This window comes from Mustela lutreola, chromosome 18 (genome assembly GCF_030435805.1).
Source record: "Mustela lutreola isolate mMusLut2 chromosome 18, mMusLut2.pri, whole genome shotgun sequence".
Taxonomy (NCBI): domain Eukaryota; kingdom Metazoa; phylum Chordata; class Mammalia; order Carnivora; family Mustelidae; genus Mustela; species Mustela lutreola.
In genome coordinates, this window is record NC_081307.1 from 27,126,467 (window position 1) to 27,139,739 (window position 13,273).

At 41.5% G+C, this 13,273-nt stretch overlaps 1 protein-coding gene across 2 annotated transcripts in view; it reads right to left on the reverse strand.

The window, feature by feature from the left end:
- The window catches only part of SNX25 (sorting nexin 25), a 128,542-nt gene that overhangs the window by 42,373 nt on the left and 72,896 nt on the right, over positions 1–13,273 (reverse strand). For both annotated transcript variants that reach the window (XM_059155829.1, XM_059155830.1), the window contains exon 7: positions 3,479–3,660. In XM_059155829.1, coding sequence (XP_059011812.1) covers positions 3,479–3,660 — 182 coding nt within the window. The remainder of the gene's footprint in view (positions 1–3,478; positions 3,661–13,273) is intronic.

Here is a 13,273-nt window from a genome sequence, read left to right on the forward strand (position 1 = left end):
AAAAGCAGTTCTAAGAGGAAATATATAGCAATACAGGCCTACCTCAAAAAGCAAGAAAAATCACAAATAAATAACCTAAACTTACACCTAAAGAACCTAGAAAAAGAACAACAAATGAAACCTAAACCTAGAAGAAAGAGTGAAATAAGACTAGAACAGAAATAAGTGATACATAATCTAAAACAAAAACCAAAACCAAACAAAAGCAATGGAATAGAATAATAAAACCAGGACATGGTCCTTTGAGAAAAAAATCAGTAAAATTGGCAAACCTCTAACTAGACTTCACAAGAAATAAAGAAAAAGGACTCAAAATCACAAATGAGAAAGGAGAAATAACAACCAATATCACAGAAATACAAATATTTACAAGGGAATATTATGAAAAAATACGTGCCATTAGACAACCTAGAAGAAATGGATAAATTCCTATAAACTACCAAAACAAATTAGAAAATTTAAACAGGCCAATAACCAGCAAAGAGATTCAATCAGTAATCAACTAAAACAAAACAAAAGTCCAGGGCCTGTTGTCTTCACAAGTGAATTCTACCAAACACTTAAAAAATTAATACCTATTCTTCTCAAACTATTCCAAAAAATAAAAGAAGAAAAACTTCCAAATTCATTCTATGAGGCCGCATTACTCTGACACCAAAATCAGATAAAGACACCACTTAAAAGGAGAGCCACGGGCCAATATCCCGATGAACACTGATGGAAAAATTCTCAACAAAATACTAGCTTTGAATTCAACAATACATTTTTAAAAAAATCATTCACCATGATCAAATGGGATTTTTCTCCTGGGTTGTAAGGGTGGCTCAATATTCACCCCGAAACCACCCAACACCAAAAAGCAAATGATCCAATTAAAAAACAAACAGAAGACATGAAGATGTTTCTCCAAAGAAGACATCCAGATGGCCGACAGACACATGAAAAGATGCTTATCATCAATTATTATCAGGGAAATGCAAATCATAACTACAGTGAGAGATCATCTCACACCTGTCAGATTGGCTAAAATCAAAAACACAAGAAACAACGGGTGTTGTTGGTGAGGATGTGGAGAAAAAAGAACCCTAGTGCACTGTTGCTCAAAAAGTTAAAAATAGAATTACCTTAGAATCCAACAATTGCACTACTGGGTATTTACCCTAAGAATACAAGAACACGAATTCAGAGAGATACATGCACTCTGATGTTTATAGCAGCATTACTGACAATAGCCAAGATATGGAAGCCCCCTCCAAGTGGCCACTGACTAATGAATGGGTAAAGAAGTGTACGCAAGCACACGAGTGTGTAATGGAATATTATCCAGCCATAAAAAAGAGTGAAATCTTGCCATTTGTAAGGACACGGATAATGCTACAGAGTATTACACTAAATGAAATAAGTCAGAGAAAGACAAATACCATATAATTTCATTCCTATGTGGGGAAAAAAAGTGAACATTGGGAAGAAAACACTGCAGCATGAACATGAGAATTCTGCAACATTATCTAAGGCTTTCAGCCTGAAGCCTAAGGAAATAAATTTACTGAGATTAAACTGTTGCAACAGTAATAGGTTGCTCTTTTCCTAAATATCTGGAGAAACAAGTCAAAATGGAGATAAAACCAGATTAAGTCTACTTCTAGTAAATACTGCTGGATAACATGTACTAACATCACATTCAGTTCTCCTAAAATGATCTTCTTTTACGTTTCTCAAGGTTTTCTTCTACTGTAAGATCTAAAACCACATCATCTTTTGACTAGGTGGCAAACTATTAGATGGGCCTTCTAGATATATAAATCTCTAATCTCCATTGGATCACTTACCTTTCTATTTCATAACTGTATAGGACTTCTTTTTTTATTTTATTAATATATATTGTATTATTGCTTCAGGGGTACAGGTCTGTTAATCATCAGTCTTACACAATTTATAGCACTCACCATAGCACATACCCTCCCCAAAGTCCATCACCCTAGCCACCCCCAGCCCTACCCCACAACCCCCCAGAAACCCTCAGGGACTCCATCTTATACCTTTTGTATTCTAATACCTTGCACTATAACTGAGAGAATGTGGACCCTCAATAAATGTCTGTTGAATGAATGAATGAATGAATGAATGAATATACGGGACACAAGAAGAGAACTTTTTCTGTGACAAACGTGGCTAGGAATCTATCTAAGAGTCCCGAGGCTGAGGAGAAAGGGAAAGAAGGACAATATTCAACCTGCCAATTCCACTCTCTCTCCAACATTCACCAAAAGGCAAGATTTTCACTTTGGACCACAAAGCCAAAATTGTAGAAATGTTTATTTACTAAGAGCAAAACAAACATATCTCCAGCGGTAAGGGGAGACCCTTCCATAAAATAAGAGCTACTCGGGGCTGCATTTGTGCCACTTGTCCAAGATGTTGCAGAAGAAAAACTCTGGCTTGTGTTAGTTGGTCCAAGGTCAAGCATAAACTATCCTGAAGAGGATCTAATGGTGACTGGGCCACGAACAAGAAAAAGGTCAAAGTTCATCTCTGGAATGAGAAGGAAGGTAAAAGTCACAGATAGGCATCTGAAGTCAAACCAAGAACTGAGTAAGAAAAGATCAAGAGACTAAAAACCCAAACAGGTGAGGTCAGAGGCTGTACCAGTCAAATTATAGTGATGGTAGCCTCTTTGTGACTAAGTGCCATGTTATAAAAGAGAGGTTTGGAGATTGCCTTGAAGTCTTGTTCCCAAGTGGTACAAACAAGCTCCTCAGGGAGTGCTGCTGCTGTTTCCTTCAACCCTAGCATTCTCTGGGTCTTGGAAGACAAGCTTGGGTCCTTGAGAGTAAGAACAGTACTGAGGTAGGGTTAGGACACTTTCCTAAGCTCCATGATTTGAAGACCCAGTATCAGACAGTCCAAAGTTTTGTTGTTGAAACAATCGCTGACATAGTATGGCTTAGTGAGAAAGCACTCAGACTGTGAAGCAACTAGATCTAGGTTTTTATCTAATTTTGACTCTTCCCACCTGGCCCTAGGTAATTCACTTAAACCAACTCTGTTTCTTCACCTGTAGAATGGAAATATCAAGAAATTCAAATTTCACTGAATTGTGGTGAGAGCTAAGTAAAATTATTTACAAGATGCCTTCTAGTCCATAGGTGGTTAGTTCTATCCAACTGGTAGTGGATAATTCGATTGGGCCCTTATAAATGTAAGTGCGTGCTTCAGGGTTTGTGAGTTAGGAAAACACACGTGTGCATGTACACACACACACACACACACACACCCCATGCCTACCTATCCTACCTGTTACCATTCACAGAAGTCAAGGACACCAAGTAATACAGATCTTTGTGAGCAAACGTGTGAGTCTCTGTTTTGGAATGTATGTCCTATGTTAAATACCAGAAAGTTAAAAGACCAGATAGGAGATTACATGAGTGTTTATAACGAACATGAAATGGTCAAAACAGAAACCACAAAGCTCTACCTTCTGGCTTTGAGGCCCTTCTCCCTCATCCAAGGCCCCCTCGTCTTGCTGGTCATAGGCAGGGCCTCCCAGGATTCGGATTCTCTTCTCACACTGCTTCTTTGCCACAGTCAGTTGGTTAATGTACCTTTTCATATTCCTGGCCCTTAGGAGATCAGCTTTCATTGCAGCAGTTTCTTTACCTTGAATGGGATGGACGGACAGGACCCAGTCAGAGGACAAGGTATAAAAAGGGGAACGTAACAACTCTGAACGAGACTGGTGTCTGATGTGGTATATTTTGAACAGTGGGTACTAAAGAAGAGAATTCATGCTAAACACACATATAGACATATATACTCTCAAATAGAAGTATCATTAATTTCTAAATATACCACTGAAAAATCCTACTCAGGCATGAAACATTTAAAAAAAAAAACACCTCATCTATACACTTACACTCACAATCAATGTACATGTGCATATGTGTATTTAAATATATGCATGTATCATGTATGCAGAGACATTCCTAAGCATGGAGTGCTCACTGTGTGTCAGGCACTGGCTAGGCATTTGGGACCCGAGACGAACTGTTAGATCTCATGGAACTTATAGCCTAGCAAGGCAGATACCCAAAGATAGCAACAGCAATTACGAGCGCATATGGGTTACAGAGAAAATGTGCAGGTATCCTTGAGCTGCTTGACCAGTGCTCCTGACCCAGGTTTCCCTGAGCAAATTACACTCAAATGAAATGAAGCAGTGGAATGTGGCGCCCAGGGAGAGCAGCAGGTGTGAAAGTGAAAGCCTTGAGGCAGGAAGGAGAGAGCCTGGGAGGGCTTGGAAGAGCCAGTGCAGCAGATGCAAGGGGGAGCTAGGGATCCAAAGTAAATGTGGAGGAGGCAGGGGCCAGAAGACACAAAGCTGTTTCGTCTGTTTAGTCCATAGAAACAACTTCGGTCTTTAGCTCAATAGCACTGAGCAGCGCCTAATGGGTTTTTAAGCAGGAGTATGTCATAAATGGATTTGTATTTTTTTTTAAGATTTTATTTATTTATTTGACAAAGAGAGATCACAAGTAGATGGAGAGGCAGGCAGAGAGAGAGAGATAGAGGGAAGCAGGCTCCCTGCTGAGCAGAGAGCCCTATGCGGGACTTGATCCCAAGACCCTGAGATCATGACCTGAGCCGAAGGCAGAGGCTTAACCAACTGAGCCACCCAGGCGCCCTGGATTTGTATTTTTAAAGATTATACAGGAAGGATTAAAAAAAAAAAAATTGGAAGGCAAAAGACCGTAAGAAGGCAAACCAGCTGAAGACCACTGCAGTAACCGAGGAAGCAGGTGCCTAAACCAGGGTCATGGCAATGGCAGGAGAGGGGACTGGAAGGATCTGAGAATGATTTTTTAAGAGAACAGGACTCTGTGACTGACCAGACAGGAGAGGACAGGCAGCTGAGGACTGTAAAGAAAACAAAGGTATCAAAGACACTCCCAAGTTTCTGCCATGAGCAACCATGGAGGTGGTGGGGCCACTTATGAACCAGGGAACATTATAGAAAAAGCACGATTATGAAAGATCTTAAATCCAACCACAGACCATGTGGCAGATGATATTTGCCAAAGGTGCTCACGAGATCTCTCATCCCACCTGCTCTTTTCAGTCAGTGTTATTTTGACAACCTCCCTCTGAGAAATAGGGTATATGTTCCATTTTCTTGAACACAGGGTGGGTTTGTGATTACAGAGGAAGCAATGCCATGACTTCTAAAGTTAGATCGTCATGCGCTTAGAGCCCTAAGCCCTAAGCCTCCAGCCAGGAGGCCTCTGTGCTTGTGGAGGCCTAAGCAGTCAATGGAGAGATCCACATAGAGAGGCCCCCCAGACCATAGCCCTGGCTGGAGCCTCGGCTCACATTCAGCACCAACTTGGCACCATGTTCATATATCATCTAGAAGGGGAGGCATCCAGCTGCAGTCAAGCAGAGAAGAGTCATCCCTGCCAAACCTGCTCAAACTGCCAACTTGTGTACAGAAGAAATTATATTGTTTAAGACACTGCCTTTTGGGATGGTTTTTGTAGCACAACAAAAGAACAAGAGAACAGAGTTTGAGGGCATTTGGCTCCCTGAGTGGAGATGGAAGGTGTGGAGTTGACAAGTATTCAGCAGTTGATGACAACTCAAGTCACAGGAGGAGGTGAGACAACCCAGAGAAGACAAAATGGTCCCAGTACAGAATCTAAGTCAACCCTACATTTAATAGTGAGAAAGAAGAAGAAAAGCCAGCAAAGGAGAAGGTAAAGGAGAGATAGAAGATGAACGTGAGTATATGGTTTACAGAGAATCCAAAGAAGAAATTTCAGCAACACAGGGAAAACAGAATCTCCTGTGTGGTGCTGCACAGCCTCCTAATGGTCACCATATCTTCGGCTTTGCCTCCCCTTCAGTTAGCATGGCAGCCGAGGCTAACCTATGTAACGTATCAACCCAGTCACATCATTCCCCTGCTCAAAACCCTGCCCCATACCATTTCACCCGCAGGGAAAGGCTTTAAAAGAGGGCACAGAGGCCCTACACACTCCAGCCTCATCCTCCCCAGCTCTCCATAGTAATTACACCAGTTTCCTTACAGGCTCTTGCCTTTTTTAAATAAAAGCTTTATTGAGATACACTTCACAGACTATATGATTCTCCTTATTTAAAGTGTACAGTTTAGCTGCTTTTAGTATATTTACAGACCGTGCTGCCATCACCGCAATCACTTTTTTTGAAGATTTTCATCACCCTCGGAAGAAGCCAGGTACCCATTAGCAGTCACCAAACCTCTCAGCCCTGGGAATTTTTATGGGGTTTTCTCTAGAAATTTGCCTATTCTGGACATTTCACATAATACATGGTCTTTGGTGACCAGCTTCCAAAACACACTGGGTGGCTCCCTGCTCAGGGCTTTTTCATGCCTTCCCTCAGCAAGGCCCTTTCACCCCCTCACGGCACCCCCTGCCCCCGGGATCTGCAAGGCTCATTTCCTCACCTCCTTCAGATCCTCAGTTCAGATCTCGGGGGAGCCCTCCCAGGCACCCTATTTCTAATAGCAACCCCAGCCTACAACCCTGCCTTTCTCCCTCTCTGCTTTACTTTGTCCATAGAACCTATCACCACACTTATATTCGACTTATTTATCCTGTAAGTAGGTCCTCATCAAGGTCAGCATTTTGTTTATTTACACACTATTGTGTCTCCAGCACCTACAGCAGTGCCTGGCAACACAGTGGGAATTCATTGAATATTTGTTGAATGGGTGAATGAGCTGTGTCAAGCATTCCTGAGAGGTCAACAAGCATAGAGCTAATATTTCGCTAAGTGCTTACTATGTTTCAGGTATTGGCCTTCTCTAGAACTTGGGCTCTAAAGGAGAGAAACAGAGTATCCTCATCTCCCATTCTTCACTTTACTCTGACAACATTGTTTCTGCCCCTTCTCTCCACCAAACCTGTTATTGTCAATCACTAGCAATCACCATGTTAAATACGGTGGAGCATTTTCTTTAACATCTAGAATCAGAATTCTGACGGTTCCACTTAGGAGTTATCGATCTTAGCAAGAAGTTTTTAAGATTTAGTTCAAAAGCATTTACAGTGATATGTTTCCTTATGTGAGCATTATATAATTTCAAGTAAAAGCAAAAAGTTTATACAATATTGATTTTCAAAAATGACTAAGTATTTAGTCATCTCCCTGTGGATAATGGACTGGCTTGGCATACACAACGTAGAAGCAGGACTGGGATTGAGGGAAGGCTTCTTTTTCTTTTTCTTTTCTTTTCTTTTTTTCTTTTTTTTTTTTTTTAGTGGGAGAGAGATGAGCTGGTTTTATTGCTGATGAGAAGGAATCAACTCAGAGAGAAAGCCAAGTGATGATGGGGAGTGGCATCCAGAAGACAGGTAAATAGAGGGCTCTGGGAAAAGGCCACCTCCTCCACCACAGTAACACAGAAGGCAGAAGAGATGGGCACACCTACAAACCCAAGTTTGAAGGCTGGTGGTTGGAAGCGGGGGCCATTCTCCTCATATGGTCTCCATTCCCCTGAAGTAGTGAGTGAGGTTATCTGCTTACAGTGAGATAAGTAAAAAGGGCAAGTGTCAGAGGCCTGCAGAAAGTGGGGAAGTGGGAAATCCTCTATGGAAAGGAGAAGAGCAAGCTCACTACAGAAACAGTGAGATTGTTTCAGGCAATGTTCGGGGGCTAGGTGACCACTAGATAAATATAAATATACCTAGGCAGACAGATCACACCTTCTGAAAGGGAGTCATAATGTGGTCGGCTCAGATTGGAAGTACCCGTAATAAAGGAAGCTGGATTCTGCTTCTTGGTGCCCCTGAAAATGTTTTATAGAACACTTTGTAATGTTTTCTAGAACTCTTCTGGAGTCCTCCAATCCCTAGAATGATCATTACCTCTCTCATGTCCCACTTAGTCAATTTGTGCAAACCCTAAAACAATACCCGAGCAGGCTGAACAAATTCACTGAAAAAGCTTAGATGAGTACCACAAAACATTTTATCTTTCAGAAGCATATTTTTTCAGCACTTAGCACAAAGGGTAATAAGCTGACTTCAGATCAACAGATTTCCTTGTTCCAGAGGGTCTGACAGATATTATAGGATGACTTTTCTGTATGAGCACCAAGGAAATGCTTTCGACTTTAATAATAATTTTTTAACTTGTCCTATACTTAACTAATAGGTCCTGACCAAAGAATTAATTAACCCAAGGTTAATAATAATAATTATGACAATCTAAAGAAGAAAAAAATGGTATTTCCAGAGTTCCCTTAGTGGGAAAATAAAGGTGAATGTAAGTCTGCCTCCGAATTAGTCTATCACAAACTAGGATGTTTTCTGTGGGTAACCAAACGAAATAACATGGATTGGAACAGCTAATTTTTCAGAAAAAATTTTTCATTTTTATAACATAGATATTTAAAATCCAAATCTTAGATATATTAAAATATTCTAAAGTTTGGGAACAAAATAATTGCCTTTTATAAAATAAATCTAGAGCGGAGTTTTAATTTGGGGTTAAGATGGGCTAATAAAGAGCCACACATAGAAAGGAATCGACACACATTTATCAACAACCAAACTCTTCTCTTAAGAAAGCATAAAAGCCTTTCTAAAAGCACAAAAACTAGAAGCAAATTCCAAAAAAAAAAAAAAAAAAAAAAGTAATAAAGAGAATAAACCTTCATCTAAAACCCAGCTGCAGGGCTGAGAAGAATATTCTCGTGTTCTACTTGAATGTCGCCTGCTCACGTGAACACAATGCCATTGTCTGATCACAAAGCTTGTTGCTAACAAATTCGACAGCAGCTTGTTGCTTAGGCAATTCTGTTTATTTCTGCCTCGGAAGACTAATGCCACGTTCGGTGCTAAGTGACTAACGTGGAACTCATGTAGCCCTTGTGTGTGTCGTGCCAAAACCCTTGTAAATCCAGCGATGCTCATGAATGTGTTCTGTGACCTGAAAACCCATTCAGTCAGGAAATATTCAGGCCATGGAAAGTAAAGGCCAGTGGGTATGTGACAAAACACTGTGGCCCCGCTCAAGCCAGATTCACATGGCTGGCTCTCTGGAGAGCATGAGGGAACACTGCATTGTTACAAACTGGTGAATCACACAACTGTTTGACCTAGCTTTAAAAAGAAGGCCAAGAAGATGAACAGCAGCAGGTGAAACAGTGAATGGCAGTGGTTCTTGAAACTGGTGCCAAGATGAACACACAAGTGATCGAATATTCTAAAGCAATTAATTATAAATATTTACTGTTCTTCCTTCCAGATAAACCAGATTCTACTGAGGCCAGAACAAAAGGAAATGGGTTCATTGGGTTCCTCTGCTGAGAAAAGAAATTCAGATTACACATTGGGTGAATGCTTTTGGCTATGAAGACATTACAGGAGACCTATGGACAATATCTGCCACTGCTTTCTGCTTTAAACCTTCTGTGCATGACAGAGTTCTTCCTCAAGCAAGTGAAGTGTCTAGCAGTAAAATACAAACACCAGGGAGAACTGTTAGGTACAGGTTCTAATGAAGCAAAGGAGAGTGAAGTCATTTACAGTGTAAACTAAGGACTCCAGAAATAGCATGAGTACAAGTGAATTAACATGGCCCCACTTTCTTTTTCAGGTCCTAGAAAATGTCAGGAGCAAGGTATTTTTTCTTTCCTCATAGCACGCTACCGAATTCCAAGACATCTCCTGCCAGCAGCACTCTCAGCAGGCTGACTGGGGTGTTGATGGGTAACAGGGCAGGGGTTCTCATCATCAGCACTGCTGACATTCTGGGCCGGATAAATTTCCTGGGGGCCATCCTGTGCATTGTGGGATGCTGAGCAGCGTTCCTGGCCTCTACCACTAGGTGCCAGCAGCATTCCTTCCCCCAGATGGGACAACCAATAAGGTCTCTGGACACTCAAATGTCCCTGGCACCCTGAGGGGTGGGGGTTGGGGGTACTGTGCCCTGCACCCCCACCCCACAAAGAAGTACTAATACAGCGGTACAAACTTTGTGATGGTTAAGACAAGTCTGCACACTTGCCCCCTTCCCCTGACCCCTCAACATGTGGCTCTCCTCCCCAGCAGGCCTGCTTTTGACCCCCAGACCCTTGAGGTAAGGAATTAAAGTTCCTCACCAGAAAATATTGGGCCTCCATTCCTCAACTCGTGTCCATAGTGACAAACTAACAATCATTTGAATCTTTCTGGTACATGTAAATAGGAGTTTTAATAAACCCTCTTGAGAGGAGGATTCAAGGAACAGGTATGCATTTACCTAGGGAAGAGTCAAGTTCCACCATGAGAAATGGTGTTCGACTTCTTAACATGAAACTAGCAATTCTCAGCAGTTACTAATCATCGGCAATTTCTTCAAAATTATCTGAAAATCACCTCAGAAGTTTCCCAGGAACTAAAATATATATATTTATCTTACTTTTCAACTTGAGGCCAGTATGTTCTTTTTCAAAAAGAACAAATGGAATTTTCTTACCACATCAAACACCTGAATTTCAGTCTAAAGTGTCACTCCACTTTAGCAGAAAGCATACTTGAGGAATAAGCAGAGTTCACAGCAGGAGCTGGTGGTAGAAGTACTCATGTTATAGTGGAAAAGACTACAGAGGGCTGGTAGTTTGACCTAGCCACGCCTGGTCAGGGAGGCTTATAGTACACCTTTTCTTCTTCCTTTAAATGTCTCAAGTACTGAAACTTCGAGCATTTCCTTTGGTTTAAAGCCCTCCAACATGCTTACAATACATTTTTAAAGTAATAATGCCATATCAACTAAATCCACACAAGACTAAGAGAGTCCTGCTCCCAAACTGGAATCATGAGTTGAACAGGCACAAGACATACACTTAGAACAGAGATCCAGCCCAATAATTTGTTAAGTTTTGAACAAGACTTTCATAACATCTACCCATGAGAGTGAGCAGTGTGGTGGGAAGAGACCAGGACTAAAAATCAGGAGACCTGGGTTCAAGTTCCAAATCTATATGTGACTAACTAGTTCTAATTATACCAGGCATATTATTTACCATCTCTGGACCTAAACTTCATTTGTTTAAATGTGGGTGCCATCATATGTGATGATTAAAGTTTTCTTGAGGTACAGAGGTGGTAAGAGGACTGGCTATAATGTTTTGGGACTATATAGAGAGTAACGGAAGTGCCCTGAGCCCTTAGTCCCTCCAGGCAGAGGACGGAGGGGGTCCAGGGAGCCAGATGGGATGCTGGAGAAGGGATAGCAGAGGTTGCAGTACTCAGGGTATGAGGGCTGGGCAGGGAGAAACTCTGGCAGGGGCCCCGGTAGCCATGGGCTGAGGTGTCTTCTAAGTTTAGGTCATTCATAAATCTGTTTTTCATGATAAATCTGTTTTTATCAAATTACTGCAATGCTAGAAAATCAGATCACATCAAAAACACAAGGAAGAAGAGTGAGAAGTCCACTAAAGTCTACAGATTAGCTCCCTTCTTTCAATGCATCTTTAAACGCAAGATCAGACAAAGAAGGTACATATTATCTTTATTAAAATAATTCCTAATATTGGATAATGGATAACATTATGGTTCTTATCCATACACATATGTAATATTTTCTGAAGTTCTTCTATAGTTCTACTTGATATATTCAATTCCAAAACTATTTAAACTCTAAAGTTGCACAACTTGACCAAAGCCTCCCCACCTATACTATGAGTATATTACTCCCCAGTGTATACTATTTATACTTTGCAGTTTCTAGCAGACTCAAATCAACATCATCATGTCCTTTGTTGTCATCAGCTGGATACATGTTACTCGTGAATCACCTTAACTATTCTTCATAACATTTCAGGATTCAGAACAGAAAAGAAGGCTTTAAAAAGGGAACTGTAATCCTAGACTTATATCCACCAAACTGCAGGGACAATCTCTGTGTCCCGGTACTACTTAGAATTCCTATAGTTGGCCAGTGTCTTAGTTCGTTCAGGCACCTCTAACACAGACTGGGTGGCTATAAACAACAAAAATTTATTTCTCACAGTCCTGGAGACTGGAAATCCAAGATCAGGGTCCCAGCATGAGCAGGTTCTAGTGAAAGGCCCTTTCCAGGATGCAGATGCCATGTGTTTACATGGTAGAAGCAGCTAGGGATCTCCATGGAGCCTCTGGATAAAAGTACCGCACGAGTCCCACACTAGTGGGACTAGGGCTCCACACTCATGAGTTACATACCTCCCAAAGGCGTTACCGCCTAATACCATCATGTTTGGGGGAGTTAGGATTTCAGTGTAAGAATTTTGGGAGACACAAGATCCATGGCCAGCCTTTGCCAAGAGGTGCAAGGCTGTGTGGTCAATAAAGCCAGTCAGGTCTGTGACCTTCCAGGGACCGGCATGACACAGAAGGCAGGGGCAGAAAACCTGGCCACCATGGGTCATTTAAAAACTCAATTCTTGGGGTACCTGGGTGGCCAGGTTAAGTGTCTGCCTTTGGCTCAAGTCATGATCTTAGGGTCCTGAGAAAAAGTCCCACATTAGGCTCCCTGCTTTCTCTACCTCTGCCGGCCATTACCTCTGCTTGTACTTTCTTTCTCTGTCAAATGAATAAATAAAATCTTTTTTTAAAAAATTGGGGAAACATGAACATTCAGACCATAGCAGTTCACTTATTTCAACAGACTATTACTCTGGCTGTTCTAATTGTAAATAAAAAGCTAAAGAGTTGGGTACTAAAATATAAACATTAATACATTAATGGCTCTTCATAATCTACAGCAGTGGCTCTCAAAGTGTGGTTCCTGGATAAGTAGCAGCAGCATTACTGCAAACTCCTGGGCCCACTCCAGATCTCCAGAATCAGAAACTGTGGGGTAGGGTCTGGGCATCTGCATTATAACAAGCCCTCCACGTGATCCTGATATACACTGTAGTTTGAAAACCACTGTTCTACCGGATTTAGCCCAAACTTCTTAGGATAGCTTACAAGTTTCTTTAGCATCAGCCCCTGTCTTCCTATCAAGCCTTACTTCTTCATTACATGCCAAGCACCAGCACAGTGTCTCACCTGACAAAGCTTATACACAGGAGCCCATTCCACACCTCTCTTCTTTGTCTGTAGACATGTGGTACCATTTACCCATTTCCACCTGATAAACCCAGAAGAAAACAAGGGTGACTCAATCTTTCCATCTCAATGCTGCTACTCTTAAGAAAAAGTCTTTCCTGACCTCTGTTCCAGGTAGAGCTGCCTGCTCGACACTTCTGTTCCATCAC